At 42.1% G+C, this 18812-nt stretch overlaps 1 protein-coding gene across 15 annotated transcripts in view; it reads left to right on the top strand.

Moving 5' to 3' along the window:
• The window catches only part of MGA (MAX dimerization protein MGA), a 94340-nt gene that overhangs the window by 57856 nt on the left and 17672 nt on the right, over window positions 1-18812 (top strand). For 11 of the 15 annotated variants that reach the window (XM_043549854.1, XM_037900437.2, XM_037900435.2 and 8 more), the window contains 3 exons: window positions 696-2416; window positions 13621-13698; window positions 17613-17737. In XM_043549854.1, the coding sequence (XP_043405789.1) occupies window positions 696-2416; window positions 13621-13698; window positions 17613-17737 (1924 nt within the window). The remainder of the gene's footprint in view (window positions 1-695; window positions 2417-13620; window positions 13699-17612; window positions 17738-18812) is intronic. The other 4 variants (XM_043549855.1, XM_043549852.1, XM_043549849.1 and 1 more) reach the window with 1 other exon arrangement.

Below are 18812 nucleotides of genomic sequence, written 5' to 3'. Positions count from 1 at the left end.
AAATTTAGGAATTTTATGAGCTAGGTAAAGACTTTTTTATGTCTAGCAAAGGGTCAATGTGCTATCTCAGCACTATTTTAAAGAAATTGGATTGATCACTTCGGTGAGTATAAATCTGACCATTTGCCACTAGCCAAATTGTTTTGACAAATAATGGCTTTTTAGATTAAATGAAAAATTTTGTGAAAAATTAATTTTCATCAAATTTCAGAACTGTTCATTTTGTTTTGGTGAGGAAAATTACACTATTTTACATTTTAAAGAAGAGAAAGAGGGACAAGTAAAGAAAAAAGCGAGTGTTCCTTCCCATCACCACCAAAATGAAATGAAATATTTTAAATTTGAATTTTTGAAATATTCTGACAAAATTTGTAAAGGAGAGAGAGTTCATTTATTTTGAATTGTTTTTATGAAAACTTTTTTCTCACTGGATCTAATGACCACCTTTTCAACACATTGATGAAACTTGTGCATTAACTGACAAAATATGGAAAAGAGTGTCCTTCGTGGAAATCTTATGGTAGCATGCCTCTTATGCAGCACTAGTTGTTATATTGTAATTCTGTGGTTTAGTACTTAATTATATTATAATCCTTGGAAGAAGATCTTTCTGCTTTAATTTATATGACATCAAATACTAGAATCAGGAGGAGTGATTCTAGGAAATAGTGATTAGTGTTTCATCTCTCTCATAGGTTCTGTTGTAGGAATCCGGTTGCCTGGGCCTTCTAAGCCTCCTGAGACACCTGTATCACCTACGTCCTCCATTTCTGTTCCTTCAGTTTCCCCTGTCAAAAACCCAGCAGTACAAACGGTTGGATCCAAGTCTGCACCTACAGCTAATTTGGTCACTCAAGCATCATCCATCCTTCCGTCGGTACCCAGTTTTGTGTCACAAGCAGGCACCCTGACTCTGCGGATCTCTCCTCCAGGAGCAAGCAGCATTGCAGGTCAGACAGGCTCTGAATCTAAAATAACGTGTAGCTCAGGTGGTCAACCAACTAATGCTGCCAGTCTCATACCCCTTCAGTCTGGCAGTTTTGCCTTGCTTCAGCTCCCAGGACAGAAGTCTGTCCCAAACTCTATTCTTCATCATGTTGCATCCCTCCAGATAAAAAAAGATTCCCAGAATGTAAGCCAAAAGGATGAGTCTAGTCCTACTAAGCAGCAAGAGCCTGAGAAGTCTTCACATTCAGAAGATGTAGAAGTCATGGAGTCAGAGGTCACAGTGTCAGATAGCAAACAAGAGGAAAATGAGTTGCCAGCAAATCAGTCAAATAGTACTGATGAGTCTGCAGCTGATGTGATCATATCTGACAGAAACTCCACTGTCTCAGAGATGGCTGAGAAGGATCCGGAGATGCTGGAGGATTACTCAGATGACATTCCCACCTTCCAGCATGATGTTTCTGCAGATGTGATATCATCAGACCACTCATACATCAGTGAGAAGCCAATCAGTGAGAAAAACAAAGTGATCACTGAAAAGAAAGGGGACTCTGTACATTCTGAAGAAGTATTGGAGGAAGTTTCAGATAACTCAGAGACTATTTCAGAATTACTAGGTCAAGCAGTAGTTGCTCCTGCAAATACTGTATATCCAGAGAGTCCCAGGGAGCAGGAGGAGACTGCAGTGTTAAAGAGCCATGTGGAGGAGTACACGAGCACTGTACAAGCAGAGTCTCCAGATACTGAACAGGAGGGAAATGCAGAGCCACAGAAAAAAGGGGAAGAGAAGGGGAATGCTGCACAGTCACAGAGTCCACAGGAAAAGCAAGAGATTTATGCACAGCTGGAAAGCAAAGACGAGCAGCAGGAAGGGACTCAACCACTTCAGAACCAAAAAGAGCTCCAGGACAGCAGTGCTCAGTCAGAGGTCAAAAGGAAGGAATGTGAGGACTCTATAGAGACCGAGAACATAATGGAGGAACGGGAAAATAAATCGGAGATCATTTATACAAAGGAACATGATAATAATTCAGGGGAGATGCTTGTGGAAAGTACAGATGAGTGTAAAAGAAATCTAGATGTCCAGGAAAAACTTAACTCTCCTAACCAAGAACAAGGCACCACTGGTTTTCAGAAAGCAAGTGAAAATGCTAAGGATAACTCAATTCATGTCAATAGTTCTTGGAACACAATATCTAGTAAGACAACTGATTTAGACAACAAAAGTAACAGTGAGAGAGAGAACAAAGTTGAGAAATCTGTTAAAGGTTATATCCTGACCCCAGAACAGAGATCACAAGAACCCAAACACCACAAAAAGGGTTATACTCCTACTGTTGATATTACCATTGATGATGTGGAAGAGGAGGAGGAAGATGATGATGAAAAGACTGATGATTCTGCTGATGAGATGCTGGATGGAGCTTCTGATTTCCAGAGTGAAGAGGAAGTGGATGTGGAAAAATTGGTGAGTATCTCTTTTTAAAACTAAAAATCCTCTGATTTTTGAAAGATAACTTAAAAAATCAACAAACTAATCGTGTGTCCAGACACAATAGGCGCCTAGAATGCTCTCTGGTAGTTAATGCACTGGTCTTCTGTTACTTCAGAAGACCTGGATACGGGTCTCAAGTGAATATATTTTTGGTTTCATTCTAGTTATACAAACTCCAGACACAACTTGGCACTATTAGTGACATTTCTGCTGTTTGAGAAATTCACAAGACTGGAAATAGAGTTGTCTGTTTCACAGATAAGGATTGAGATGAATTGGCAGAGCTCTAGTATGAGTATTACTCATTGGTAGGACCCTACCAAATTCACAGTCCATTTTGATCAATTTCATGGCCAGAGGATTTTAAAATTGGTGAATTTAGCATTTTCATATGTTTACATCTGAAATGTCAGTGTTGTAATTGTGGGGGTCCTGATCCAAAAGGAGGTCATGGGGGGGTCACAAAGCTTATGTAGGGGGGTCACGGGATTGCCACTGTCTTTCTGTGCTGCACTGAGCCAGGCTCTGAAGGCAGCAGCCACGGCACTTCCTGCAGCCAGGGGAGATTCCCAGAGGTGGAGGTGGGTCTGATCTCCCCTGTGCTGCTGGGAGCCTTCAGAGCTGGCAGCAGCCACGGAGCTTCCTGCAGCTGCGGGGAGGTACCCGAAGGTGGGTCTGAGATCTCTCTCTCTCCTCCCTCCCCCCCGCCAGAGTGGCCTTGCAGAGGAAGAGGAAGTCCTGTCCCTCCCTAGCCCAGCAGACTAGCAGCTGGAGCCTGGTGAATGGTGGGCACCCCCAGCCCTGCTCCCACTCTCCAATAGCTAGATTTCAGTGGTGTCCCTAGGGGAGGTCTTACTCCTCCTCTTCATCACTGGGGCATATGTTCTCACCATCTTAGCAGATATACTCTCCTCTATTATCTGTGATCAATGTCATGCCTCCCTACACAATCTGACCACCATTCTTACAGCAACAGCATTGGACTAGTCAATATCATGCTAGCCAGCTAGCTTGCTAAGGCATGTCACTGTGGCCACATGTTGGGCTTACTGGGTCTGTAATCTCATGCTGCTAGGAGCAGGTCTCCCATTTAAGAAAGAGATCACTTTCCCCATCAGCTTCTCTGGTCAGATCACCTATGCTAGACAGGGAGGACCACCAGGAAGAACCAGACATGGGGGCTGAGCCACACCAGCATTCTACTTCTCCACCAAAGGAACTCTCGTTGTTGGCTGATGAAGCTGTGTCCTTGGCACCGATACTGGCACCGGGTGACTACTAGTCATTCTGGAAGCACCTTATGAGAACAGCAGAAACTCTAGTAATATCTGAGAAATGTCATAAGTTGTTCAATATTTTGACAATTGTTGGTCTGTCTAGAATCACTTTTCCCATAAATCAGGGACTTCTTGGACTCAGTTAAAGCCTCCTGGCAGACATCAGCCACTATACCACCTATGGTAAAACGGGTAGAAAAATGGTACCCTTGAACTAGCTTTGAGTTCTTTGCTCAACCCAAGACTGGGCTCCTTGGTTGTGTTGGTAGTACAGGAAAAATCTAAATTGAACAAGAGTACCTCTAAAGACAGGAAACCCAAAAGACTCAACCTATTTGGACGGAAATCTTATTCCTGTGTTTCCCTACAACTGTGAGAGGCAAATTGCCAGGTCCTACTGGCCAAGTATGACTCTTTAACCTGGGACAGGGTGACATCTTTTGAATTGAAGCTCGCACATGACAACAGGGAGGAGCTCAGAGAAATAGTTAAGCGTGGTAAGTTCATGCTCAAGATGATCTTACAGACGGCAGTGGTTGCCTTTGACACTGCAGCCAGATCCATGGCCCACAGCAGTAAACATGCACAGAGTATTGTCTCGAAGCATTGGTCATACATAGGGAGTTGATCAAGGACCTGCACTTCTTAATTGAGAAAGTGAACTGACAGCACTGTGCTCCTTAAAAGAATCTGAAGCCACCCCATGCTCCCTAAAGTTTTACAAGCCAGGCTTGTACCACAAGCTGTATCATCCTTAATCCCAGTCAAGACAAGAGACATCATCCTACCATTCCAGGCAGCCTGAGTATCACGTCAAGCTACAGCAGGGGTCACCAGCCTTCCTCTTGGACAGCAATACATACAAACCACTCCCGTGACAAGTCGACAAATTTTACAGGACTGTCACAAGCCACATAAAATCCAATCCAAAGAGCATGACCTTCGAAAGCTGCTTCACCCTGTTCCACTTGGTTCCATCTGCCATAACATTGGACAGATGAATGAGATTATCTGGAGATAATCACCCAGGGCTACCCCATCCAGTTCCACTCTTTACCCCAGTGGTTCTCAAACTTTTGTACTGGTGACCCCTTTTGCATAGAAAGCCTCTGAGTGCGATCCCTCCTTATAAATTAAAAACACTTTTTATATATTTAACACCATTATAAATGCTGGAGGCGAAGCGGGGTTTGGGGTGGAGGCTGACAGCTCGTGACCCTCCATGTAAGAACCTTATGACCCGCTGAGGGGTCCCGACCCCCAGTTTGAGAACCCCCTGCTTTATCCCCTATCCACCTCCCCTCTCCATCCCCCTTCAGGGACCCTTCTGACAAGATCATCTTGCAAAACTAACTTTATTGCTTCATCTAGTAACCATAGAAGAGTTGCCATCAGACATCGGGGAAGGTGCTTCTGTTCCCAGTATTTCCACATTCCAAAGAAACAAAAGGGTCTTCATCCTATCTGAAGAAGTTTCAACAAATACACACTCCATCTCAGTTTTAGATTACTAACATTTTCCCCCCATCATTCAATTTCTCTAAGTTTGTGGCTCTTACTTAAAGGAAGCATGCTTTTGTATAGCTATTCATCCAGCCCTGAGGAGGTACCTAAGATTCATGATGGGGCCCACTCATTACCAGTACAGGGTTCTGTGCTTCGGTCTCTCCCTGGTACTGAAGGTGTTTACAAAATGCCTGACACTAATGGCAGCACATTTAAGGAGAAAAGGAATCTACATCTGTCTGTACATGGATGACTGGCTAATGAGATGCAGGTCCCCGCAGCAGAGTGCATCCTCTCCCTGTTCTCCCAACAAGGATTTCTAGTGAATTACAAGAAATTGTCTAACATCATTGCAGAAGATAGAGTTCCTAGGACTCCTGGTTGGCGAGAGCCTACCTGCCAGAGGACAGGTTCTGGTCCCTTCAGTTGATAGTAGAGGACCTAAACTCAAGCGCAACAACTGTGTGCGCACATCTGCGACTACGCATATGTTGGTATGCACACACTTGATGCTGCTTGCTAGATTTCACCTATGGCTCTATCTTTTCACATCCCACAGGATCCCGGTTACTCAAGGGTTTCCTGTATACTTACCTTCCTCTCGGAGATCTGACCCCTACTTGGGATCAGCATCATCCTCTTGAAATTCATGGAGCTTCTGACTGTTCGATACACCACTTCAGATGGTTACGATGGTTTTCCTGGTAGCTGTTTCCTCAGCACAGAATATCAGTGAGCTCCAAGACCTTATGGCCAGACCTCCTCGTGCACATTTTCATAGGAATAAGGTAGTCCTGAGACCACACCCTGAGTTCGACCTCATGCATATTTTCATAGGCATAAGGTAGTCCTGAGACCACACTCTGAATTCGACCTTAAAATGGTCTCACAGTTATGCCTAAATCCAGTCAATCAAACCCACCCATGACATTCTTGAAACAACACTCAGTGCTGAGAGAGAAGAAGCTATCTAGTGTGGACATTTCCAGAGTCTTGCTCTGTTATTGTTTGACTGATAAAATAGGAGCTGATGCTCCTCCTTCCCACTAACCGGAGTGGATACTGCCTGTCAGTCATTTAGAGGGAGACACCCACCCAAACATATTGGAGAAAGAAAGAGCAGTTACTTACCCTACAGTAACTAGTTCTTTGAGATGATGTCCACAATCCACCCATCATCCTTGCTTTTTGGAGTTCTCTGCTAACATGCATCTTAAATTGTGAAGGAACTGAAGGAGGGTCAGACGCCCTGTGCTTTGTGCCATCGCATGGGAGCACAGTGAGGCAGAAGGTACATGTACAGCCCCAGACACTACTATACAAAATACTCCATTCTTGTGCGCATGAGGTGCTAATGTCTCTCAGTGGAATCCATACTAATGACAGCATCTCAAAGAAGCACAGTTACAATAGCTGTTCTTTTTGCTGTTGGCATGGATGGGCTGCCAGGAGCAGGGGGATCCACATTATTAGAGTGTGCTTAGTAAAAGGTTTGAAGTGTTTGGGAGAGTTAGGGAAGCATTAATACTCCCCCCAACTTCCTCACCACCTTTCCTTGCAGTTCTGAGCTTCTCTTCTGGTCCTTGCACTCCCTTTCCCCCCACATATCCTGCCTTTCAAGTTCCTAGGCTTCTTGGGGGGCGGGGATCCCCTGGGGAGGATGGCATTAGGAGTGTCTTCAACAAGCTCTTTTGAGCCCTTGACAAGCCTCACCAAAGGATTGATATGTTTATCCAGATGGAACCCTTCTCTTGTGCAACTCCTAATGCTCACAGGTAATAAACTCCCCTCCTGAAGTCTTTAGGAGGTGTGCATTAGTGAGGCCTCCTTTCTGCAGAGGTCAGGAAAAAGGGAGGGAAGGCCTCCCATCCCCAAGCTTCCTTTGCTGCGTAGTTCTCTGGTACAACTATTATTTTTCTTTTAAGGAAAGTTTCATACACAATGTATTGAAGGGAAGTTAAGGTTGCAGGCATATCCACATGGGTGGTTTGCAGGAATATTACCTTTCAAGAATGTTAATAAACCTCAGATACTGGAAATCTATGAAATGCAGAGTTAAAGTTGCACTTCATGAACAAGGTACCCAAACTACCTTAACTGTACTCCTATAGCAACATCTTGGGAAAAAAATCATATAAACATACTACCTTATCTGTCCGTAATGAAGACCTTTCATTTTTATCAGAGGCCACAAAAACTAGAATCCCAGTTTAATTGCATAGTTGTTGGATCAGGGTGTATTTGATTTAAATTACTAGTCAGGAAAACTCTATTTAATCATGGATTTCTACATAAAAGTGCATTCCTGTTGCTTGCTATAACCTTAATACATATTCTTCACAGCTCAGTGATAAATGTAGATTTCATTTTTAGAAGGTACACACAATACATTTTTAAGTGATTATTTTGAAAACTTTTCAGATTAGTTTTACAGCTATATCAGAAAATTAATGATTTGTTGGTTATTTCATTTACCAAAGATAATTGAAGCAGTTCACCTTCCAAAGACTTCATAAATATCTATCTCCAATTCAACAGGTTAATCATTAATATTTGGAGGATTTTCTTGCCATGCTGTATTAGGAGGAGAACATCACCAGACAGATATCTAAATTGCTTTATTTAACTAAAACAACATTATGTGTTCTGGATTTTTTTCTTCAACAGCAAACATATAATATTTTAACAAAACAAGCATATGAATTTTTGAATTTAAACATTCAAGTTTTTTAAAAATCAGGTTTGGTTTTGTTAAAATTGTTTTTAACTAAAATAGTTACATTTAATTTTTTTTTTTTTTTTTTTTTTTTAATATTTCATCAACCATGTCAGCCAGGTCAACATGAGAAGCTGAAAATATTGGCTTCTGCAGCTAACAGTCATCGTCACCTTCATTTTCCTGTCTGTTCATAATCTGGAAAAGAAAGTACAAGCTTTCCTACTTTTTCAGGTCCCAAACGATTTCTCAATTTGGAATGAATTAGTCCAAAGAGAGAATATATTTCTACACCGGCAGAAGAAGCTACTGCTGTTAAAAGTGAGATTATCACTTCAAAAGTCTCTGACGACAAGTGCTTAAGTGACTTCCACCACTTCACTGGTGTGACTTTCTTTAAAATATCATCATCAAACATATATTTCTTGAATGGTTCACCCTTAGCTCTGAAGTTTATTATAGTTGGCATTATGGAGGGATGATTGCTGGATGTCCATGTCATAGCCAGCTCCTCTTCTTCAGCAGTTAAGGTTTGACCCTGTACCGAGTATTGAGAATGTTTTCAAGAAAATGAGCTGGAGATAGTGCTTGTCCCATTCTTTTTTTTAACGCTTGTAATTTAACTCTGTCATTGCATATTTCTCTTTTTAAGATCTCTCTCAGTTCCTTCCAAATTTCTATAGTGTCAGCAATAAAAAAGCTATTTCCCTGCATTGTGTTCAAGGCTACGTAAATAGGCTTCAGGGTACTCAGCATATGTTCAACATTTCTCTTAAGCCCAGTGTTGAGAACTTTGGCTGTGACAGTGCCATCTATTTTTTCATGATTTTGTTCACAAACTGTCATCAGATTAGGCCAGTTCTTGATCTAGTGCTCAACACAGTCCACTACTGAGTTCCATCGCACGTCTTGTGGGAGAGTTAGTTGGTTCCTCCCACTTTTTTCAGAGCAGCTGCTGCAAAGTGGTTGTTAACGGAAGTATTTTGCAATTTCAACAACATTAGCCTTTATTTCTGGAACACTTAAGTCTTTGGCTAGGAGGTGCATCAAATGAGCACTGCAACCGTATGTTATTAGCTTGGGACTCTCTTCTAAATAATTTCTTCTCATCTTGGATACATTTGCAGCATTGTCTGTGACCAAGCTACATACTACACATTTGAATTTTTTTCACAGTTATAGCTTTTACTGCTACTTCTTGTGAGTATTCTGCTGTGTGCGCATTTCCTGATGTATCAATTGTTTCTGTAAGGAAGACATTCCCGTCTTCTATTGTCACACAAGCACATACAACAGGATTATTGTGGACATTGCACCACCCATCAAGACTCAGGTTAACAATTTCACCCTCCAGACCAGGGGTCGGCAACCTGCGGCACGTGCCAAAGGTGGCATGCGAGCTGATTTTTAGTGGCACTCTGCTGCCATCTGGGGTTCCGGCCACCAGCCCCACTCAGCCCGCTGCCGGCCTGGATGGACGGAACCCAGGGCCAGCATCGGGCTGAGCACGGCCGGCAGCCGGGACTCCGGCTGGCAGGGGCTGGCGGACGGAATCCCAGACTGGCAGCGGGCTGAGTGGCTCAGTCCGCTGTCGGTCTGGTTTCCGTCTGCTGCCCTCGCTGCTGGTCTGGGGTTCCGTCCACTGGCCCCTGCCAGCCAGGGTCCCCGCCGCCGGCCCCGCTCAGCCTGCTGCCAGTCTGGGGTTCCGGCCGTCGGCCCCTGGCACACGAAACCTTAAATTACAGTAAATAAATGAAGACTTGGCACACCACTTCTCAAAGGTTGCCGACCCCTGCTTTAGACCTTTTGCACACTGTTCAATTTCTCTTTCATACACTTTATCCAGCAATTTGCAAGCGACATCTGCTCTGTTGGGTGGACTGTATCCTGGTCTTAATGACTAAACCATGTTCTCAATCATACAGAAAGGAGAGTTTGTTACATAAACAAACGGGGCAATTTTTTCACCAATTACCTCTTTTTGTAATCTTCTGGTTCTTGTCACAAACTTATCTATGTTTCTGGATGGAGATTTTTTTTCTTTTCTTTTTTGCTACAGGTGATATACTGTGGCTATGTGACAGAAACACTATCACTGGCAGATAACTCTGAAAATATAGAAAATAATGGTGATCTTGAAGGTGGATAGTCTTCAGAATCCTGTATGTTGAGGATGGATTCTCCTAAACAAAATAAGTCAATGTAATTATTTAATTATTATTACCATACTGTTCATTTAGTGTTACTCATTGCTTTCATTGCTCAGTACTACTTTAAAGGTGAAATTGTAAAAGGAAGATCTGCCTATTTCCTCTATTTATTTTTTATCACAACTGCATCTAAAATGATAGTACCATAGAGTAACAACTATATTTTTTGCTCAAACATGAGAATTCAAGAATAGTCCAGAAGGAAGATAGGCAGTCCTTAAGAAAGAAGTATGAAATAAAAAAGTGTACCAACCTGAAGATCCTGCATGTTGAGACATGTTCCTTTCATCATCTTCAACGCAGCTTCCTCCTGAGAAGGAACACTTCTCGTGATGTTGTTTCATTCAGGCAACCAAGCCTTGTTTGAGAACTGCAAAACTAAGCTTCTCTGATGGTATCTTCTAGACTGAGCACTGAGTCCCATAGGGTAGATAGAAAGATTAACCTAAATAATCTATACAGAAGCCCTTGGAACCCCATAAAATTGGGTCCTTAATCCATGAACTATTGGAACTCATTTTCAACTTTTCTTAAACATTACATGAATATATTGTCTCATAGTATAGAATTAGAATTTACAATCCCTATTCCATGATGAGATATCTTTGAGCTATAATGTATCTTAATTAAAACAGTCTTCAGATAGGTTTTTTTTCCCTCAAAAAGCTTTTTATCAAAAAAATCCAATTTAAATTAAAAAAAAATTGGATTTATTTAATTTTTATCCACCCTGGTTGGACTGCTTTATGGCTAGGGCCCTACCAAATTCACCGGCCCATTTTGGTCAATTTCATGGTCATAGGATTTTAAAAATCGTAAATTTCATGATTTCAGCTATTTAAATCTGAAATGTTATGGTGTTGTAATTGTAGGGCTCCTGACCAAAAATGAGTTGGGGGGGGAGGGGGTTTGCAAGGTTATTGTAGGGGGGTTCTGGTACTGCTACCCATACTTTTATGCTGATGCTGCTGCAGTGGCATTGCCTTCAGAGCTGGGCAGCTGGAGAGCGGCAGCTGCTGGCCAGGAGCCCAGCTGTGAAGGCAGAGCCGCCACCAGCAGCAGCGCAGAAGTAAGGATGGCGTGGTATGGTATTGCTACCCTTACTTCTGTGCTGCTGCCTGCAGAGCTGGGCCCTCAGTCAGCAGCTGCCACAATCCAGCTACCCAGCATTGAAGACAGCAGTGCAGAAGTAAGGATGGCATGGTATGGTATTGCCACCTTTATTTCTGCGCTGCTGCTGGCAGGGCACTGCCTTCAGAGCTGAGCACCCGGCCAACAGCTACTGTTCTCCACCAGGTCAGCTCTGAAGGCAGCGCAGAAGTAAGGGTGGCAATACCACGACCCCCTTAAAATAACTTTGTGGCCTCCCTGCAACTCCCATATGGGTCAGGACCCCCAATTTGAGAAACTCTGGTCTCCCCTGTGAAATCTGTGCTTTTATCCTATACAGATTTCATGGGGGAAAGACCAGATTGCACAGTCTGTGACAAGTTTTTCATGGCCACGAATTTGGTAAGGCCCTATTTATGGCCATGCACACACACGTTACAAATTCTTGATTATACAAATAGCATACTGAAAGCATTCATTTCCCACTATTCAGTAAAAGCCCAGTCCTGCCAGATGCTGAGTATCCCGCTCCTCATGGAAAGATGCTTAGGACTTCATAGAATAGGGCCATATTATTTCATGTAGCATCCAGTCAAACACAGAACTAGTGTGTTTCCATATATAAACTTCATATGCTCAGATCAAGCTGTCAGAACATGTACATGAAAAGAGCAAAAGTTATGTGGTTATAGATAATCACACATGATAGGGGAGAATCAGTGTATGAAACCAATGATAGAACCAGTGTGTTACATAGTGCATGTTTTTGCAGAGACAGATATTGCTAAGATGGTAATGAAGGGTAGAATTAAAGTAGTTTAATTCTTTTTAACTTTATTGAAAAGTAGCATGCAGTCAGCCAATTGATATGTGTCTGCACTCTTCACTCACCTTCATGTTTTTTTGGTGGTGGGCTTTTTGTGAGATAGGAGGCTCCAATGTTTTGGATACTTGCTATAACTTTCGCTGTGTCTGTGGGGGAAAAAAGCAGAACATAATCAGGGTGTTCTGTTTATTACTCTGTTCCAACTTGAAAAACTTCAGTCTATGGCTACACTTTCTTTTTGTTCTTAGTTCTTAGACTGAGTGTATTTGTCTTTTAAAATTCTAAAGTGAGAGGCCAAAGCAGATAAAACTGGGCTGTCTCTCTCTCTCTTTCCTTCTCCATACTCTCTCAAGTGCTCTCCCTCAACAATCTAACCCCTCTCTCTACTCTTTTTTTTTACTGTCTCCCTCTCAAATGAGAGAGCTCTCTTGTACTCCTTCCCTATCTCCACCATCAGAAACCTCAGCAGTCAGTGACTGTCAGGGTGCTCCTGTTCTGTTTCTCCTAGTGTGGAGCAGCTTTTGGGCTTCATGCCAGGGCATCTCTGTTCAGCCTCTTCTCCATGTGACTCAGGTAGGAGGATGTAGCAGCAAAATAAGGAGGGCAGAAAATGGGATGAGGGATGGAGGTTCCCCTGGTGATGGTGCTGTTGTATGCTGTGACTAACTAAACCCAAGAATTCCTATCTGACTGTACTTCCTAGTGGCCACAGAGACTTGTTCTTCTCTGATATAGTACCCCAGACACTCCTTTTTTTTTTTTTTCTTCCCCCCTCCCCCCTGCGGGGAAGCTGGTCAGTCCTGGAGGTTTAAAACACATCAGAACTGGCCAGTGTTCAGCCTGTTAAACCTGTTTTGTATTCGTTTCCCATCTTAATTTCATGATTCTTTACTGTAACCATTAATCTCTGCCAAGGTGCATTAATCAGATGATTTTTGAAAAACAGTTCAGTACATAAGGTAAACTTTCATTATCTGTCACCGCATTAATATCTGTTAAGACTATCATTAGATTGGATTCAGATGTCTTGAACCATTCTGGCTATCCTTAATCAAACTGCAAGTTGAGATTTTCTTGCACCACATTCTGTAAGATAGTATCCCTGCTACAAAGGTTAAGTTTCTTGTTCTGGTTTTCTGGATCCTCGCATCCCTTTTTGAAGACATTTCTTTGCAGCATAACAGTTGTGCCTAAATACATCCGTGCTGCTTGCTTTGGAGAACCCACCTGTCTCCTTGGCATCTAGAATCACAATGATGTTCGTTCTGTAGAAATTGGGAAAGCTGTAGAAAATGGTCAGTTTGGATTCACCAGACATGTCAGGAGAAGGGATGAGGGAGTAGAGTGCCATCTATAGCATTAATTGCAGCTCCATTATGGGAAATAAGTTTTTTTTCTTCCCTGACTTGTTTATACCTAGATTATTTTGGACCTTTTGTTTCATGTGCAAAAAATATCAGTTCACTACCAGTGTGTCTTTTAATAACTGTGTATGTTAAATAGGGTTAGTTTTCTTTTTTTCTTTTCTGCAGCCCAGGGTCTCCCACAGTTCTGTTCCAGATGGGCTGTACCTCCTCTCTGAAGATACCATAGGTGGTTCAGCATTGTTGGTAAGCTATGGCACTTAGCAATATCTTCTTGTGAAGCCCATCAGAAATTCTTTATCTGGCAAGTGGACCAAGTTGGTGGTTCAGTATCTCTTAACCCCATTTTTTTAACTTTAATTTTTATTCATTTTTCACACAGTAGTGAGTTCATTTCAATTTAAATCACCTCTCCCTAGTTGGGGAATCACTGGAGCATTGAGGCTGTAGCTTTCTGGGTCCTCCCAGTTGAGTACTTCTACAAAGGTCTCTTGTGGGCCCCACCACAGCATCAGAGAAACCCTGCAAGTATTGAGCCAAGTCTAAGGGGTGATTACAGCTTTTCAAGGGTGTCAGAGGCTGCTACCAGCCAGCCCTTGCTCTGCCAGGGCACAGGGCTTTGACACTGTGACTCATGTGGAGATTAGCTCTCGACCAGTTAGGTGTCTCCTCCTTCAGTTTCTCTCCCCATTGTCTTGCACTCTGTCTCTTTGGAGTCAGGTTATTCCCTCTTCATGGCTTAAGGTGCTCCTTCTTCGCAGCATGGCCCTCTCACCAGGCCAGTTTGGTTTTCTCCGTCCAGGATATCAAAGTCCCACTGGATTAATTGTCTCAGGCAGCCTTCTGAGCCACTGCCCAAACTGTGCCACTTCCCCAGAGGTTGATGGGGAACCCGGGTCTGTGGGTTCCAGCCCAGGGGGACCCTATCTTTAGTAACCATAGTCTACCCAATGTCAGACCATGTTACTGTTTCCCTGGGCTCCTTCCTGCTTTCTTCCCTATTATCTGGCCTCCCTCTGGGTTACCACTGAAACTTCCTCTGCTCCCTGCAGCTCCTTCACCCTGGTTCTTGCCAGTCTGTATTCCCAGGCAGGATCCAGGGTTTACTCCACCCTAGAACTCCTCCTTGTCTCTTGCCACCTCCCCTCCTCTCTACGGAGTGACTGCAGAGTTCCTTCCTGCAGCCCCTGTTGCTCTGTTTCCTGGTACTAAGTCAGCTTGCCCCTGCCCAGCTGGGCTGCTTCATCCATTAGGCCTTATCAGCCCTGACTGTCCTCCAGGTGCAGCCTTTCATGGGGTTAATTGGCCCTTTTTAACCTACTTAGGCCTTTTATGAGTTGGACACTCCATCACAATCTTGTTAGGTTCATTACATGTTTAGGACCCCAAAATTGCTGCAGGTAAGACATTAAAATAGTTTGCTTGTTGGCATACTAGGCATTGAGGACATAATCCCAGGGAGAATCCAGGCTCCCTCTACAAGGTTCCTAATGGCATTGTGAGTAGAAAGCAACTGAGAAAATGTGCAGAGCATCATCTTGGTCTTAATAGAATACATTTATCAAACTCTACAAAGTATGTTTCTGGTCTTCTGTGGAGGGCATCCATTGGTAGGAGGGTGTTGCATATTGTGATCTCCCGTTCAGACACATCTTTGTACTGGAGGGGAGATACGGGGGTTCTGTTTCTTCTGGTTGTTGTTTTTTTCCCTTCTTTCCTCCCTACTCCATAGTTTAACTGCTTGGTGCTTCCCATGTGTCTCACAATTGTGGGAGAAGCTGGGCTGCAGAAGGGGGGAAAAATTGTTAATACCTTCCTTTCTACCCTAAATGTCTCCTACAGTTCTATCCTCCTTGGTCAGTAACGTCCCACTGGGAGTTTTTTATTCAGCTTTGAGACAACACTTGTGGTGGGACTGCATGAGGGGGCATGTCCAAGTACCATAGCCTAGAAATAGTGCTGAACAGCCTCCGGTGTCTGCAGAAAGGAGGCAAAACCCATGCATCACAGAACTGTGGGAGATGCTGCTAGTAGAAGGAAAATTATCAGCTAAGAAATTCTTTTTTTTTTTCCTTTTATAAATTGAATCACTTTTTAAATCTACATAATCTGAGGTTTCATTGACATAAATTCTATGATTGACAATTGGAAGTACTGCACTGCAAGCATCAAGGGGTAGTGTAATTAATAAATGATGGTGTGGTTGCTTTGTGCTGCAGCATCTCAAGTTTGCTGATTAATGCGTAGTTTAGCTTCATCCATGGCCAATTGCCAATATCTTGAGATTTAATACAACATTTTAATTTTCTTTCCTACCTATCAGTAGCAAGAATTTCTTAAAGCAGATTTATAGCTCTGAGTAATAAGTGAATAATAATTAGCAAGTTATGATGGTGAAGTAAAAAGTGAGAACTAGTTATTACAGGCCTCACTTTTCTGTTGTAATAAGTGCGCATTACCTCTTTTATTCCATCTGTGGACTGCTATTTTTTGTGATTAAATGTCTGCATTGGTTTCAGGTAAGTATACAATTCACAGAAGAGACGAAGCAGCTCATCATAAAGAAGGAAAGGAGAGACAGAAGGAAAGAGACAGAAGAGAAGAGCAGGAAGAGAGAGCGAGATAGGGGTGGTTCAGTGTATTTGAGTGAAATAGTTTAGAATGGAGGCATGATTATAGTTTATCCCATTAAGAGAAAGAGTGTTATAGTGTATAAGTAGACTATTGGTCATAAATACAAAAAATAAAGACTTTTTTTTTTTTTTTTTTGCAAATTGTTTGTTTGTTTTTATATGTCACTAATTCCATGGCTCCCACATCAAACTTCACTATTCCAGCCCCTTTAGCCATTGGGCCAAAGATTTTCATCTCTGCAGCTGGTGGTCTTGGGGTTTTTTTTAAGGTCACTGAGGAAATTTGGAGATGACTATATTCTTGGGAGTATTTTTTAAAATTGCATCATCCATGAGAATTGTGCTTATTAAAAACAGCTGTAGGAAAACATTTTAAAGTGAACCTGATTGATTTTTCAGTGGGACTTAAGCAATTTAGACACTTAGGTGCTTTGAGAACTTTTACCTATAACATGAGCACAGTCTCTTCTTGGAGAGTGAAGGGTGACCCTGCTACGCATTTACTTCCACAATCCTTCAGTAGTGAGCTTCTCTGTGCCTGACAGCACCAGCAGACTTCTGTGTCCTTTAATTTTCATCCTAGCACATTTTAAAAGGACACTGGCAATTTGAATTTTTTAAATAGACAAATTTCAAAAAATTCAAATTTTCTGACAAAGCACCTTTCAAATAGTATGTCGTTTTAAAAAAAATTATTATGTCTCTTTGTTTTCAGTGTTGATATTTATTTTTGGAGGGTCCTCTGGTACATCCAAGAGCAACTGTACCAGACATAGTTGGAGCCCACCCATGTTCCTACCCTCCCTCTTTTCTTAATGTGCCTGCCTGCTAACTATTCGGTTTCATTTTTACTGCCTCTTTCACTGGTTAAACATCCTCTTGCCTGGCATGGAGAAGACCACGGGCACAAGCTGTTTCTGCAGTAGTGTACAAGATTGGTGATAACATGCTAGTGGCATGAGAAGGAAGAGCAGTGGATCAACAATGAGTAAAACTGGCTATGCATTAAGTGCTGTTAAATTCACAAAGTAAACAGACAAACACAGTCTCCCTAATCTCTGCCAGTTACAGTAATCTTGGTATTTCCAACAATCTTCAAATTGATGGTGTCATTTTAACTGGAATCAGATTAGTGTTAGTCAGTGGCAGAAGTCCAGAGAGTTGCTTTTAGTGTTAAGGATAATGTAATCATAGCTCATTTGAAAATGCAAGCTGGAGGACTCTGCCTCTTAAAGGCTTTGTGTAATTCACAATAAAAGTGTCAATGGCAGAAGTAGGTATTCCTGATAGCTCCAATCCAATGTGAAGACTTAGTAGTGGGGGGGAAATCACCAAATGGGACCCTTATGGTTAAGGGTCTGTCATAAACCACCTGCTTAATATATCTGTTTATTGGCAGATGCAGCTGGTGACTTAGATTGCAATATAACATTAGGAAACAATCTTGAGTTTGGAGTAAAACAAAATGTCTGGCCTGAGCTAAGATGCGGAATTCATGTTTGCTTTTTAAAAAATTAACTATTTCAGAATGACTGTGAGTACAGTGAGAATGATGAGCCTGTGGACATTGAGACCGTGGAGGAGCTTTCAGAGAAGATTAACATTGCCCGTCTGAAGGCTACAGCTTCCAGTATCGGATCTTCCAAACAGAAGTAAGCATCTTTTGTACCAGCCAAGAGAACTAAAGTTCTGTTTTACCAATGAATTGGCATGAAAATGAACTGGTTAAATGAGAGGTTTTAAGAAATTGTAAGACAAAGTGAGGCCCCAATCCTACAGTCAGATCCCGCAGTGCAGTGGGACTCCGCATTGACTGACTCAGGGGTCCATTCAGATCTGATTGAAGAATTGAGGCCTCTCTGTTTGTTTTTCATTTTAATCAATATGGCCATTAGGGATATCTGTCTTATGAACACTTTATCTTAACAGGGCCAACGGTCTGTCTAATTAGTTACTGAAAATAAGCAGAAAAGTCTGAGATTTTTAGTTTGTTTTTTTCAGCCCCCTTTCTGCTGATCCTCTGGCTTCACTAGTAGATATGCTGCTGTAGCTGAGGAATTGCCAGATAGTTTCAGGCTGTGGCATTTTGTTGTCTTAGGCTCCATTTCTACAGAAAGAACAGAGCAGGGCATTGTTGACTTTGTTGGGAGACCAGAACCTTAGTGAACAAACTGTTTTTATCTGCTTTTAAAATCCACCTTGGTTTGTTCATTATTTGTTGCTGCTGTTACTTTTAAATACAAAGCACAGTCCAAAAAAAGCTCATTTACGGTGTATAAAGGTGGCCTCAGATGTTTTCCTTTATTTCTTTTGGTTTGCTACATTAGGAATATCAGATCCTGAATTCCCTCTGTTTGCTGAAGGATTTTGGCAAGATCTTTGAAGAACCTGGATGGTGGTATCGCACATCTCAAAACATTTCCTTTCCTCCTTAGAGAGATACGGCTTATGTTTCAGCCTCAGACGGTGACGTGACCATTCTCTAAACATTGCCAAAATCTTTCAGTAAAAATGGGGAAGTGAAGATATGGTATTACTAAATGTGAATATTTCTAATGTTTAAAAAAAATCTTAAGATTTAGGGTCTCTATTTTTATGACATAAGATAGTAGTAATAAACCAGAAATACTGTTTTTGCTCTATAGTACACCTGTAGCCTGTGCATTACTGAGATTGCTACTGGCAAACGTCAGCAGATTTTATTATCTTTGTTGACACATAGAGAAG

The sequence above is a fragment of the Chelonia mydas genome, chromosome 6 (assembly GCF_015237465.2).
Source record: "Chelonia mydas isolate rCheMyd1 chromosome 6, rCheMyd1.pri.v2, whole genome shotgun sequence".
NCBI lineage: Eukaryota > Metazoa > Chordata > Testudines > Cheloniidae > Chelonia > Chelonia mydas.
Note: the sequence above shows the minus strand (reverse complement) of the source record. Positions and strands in the feature narration are given on the sequence as shown.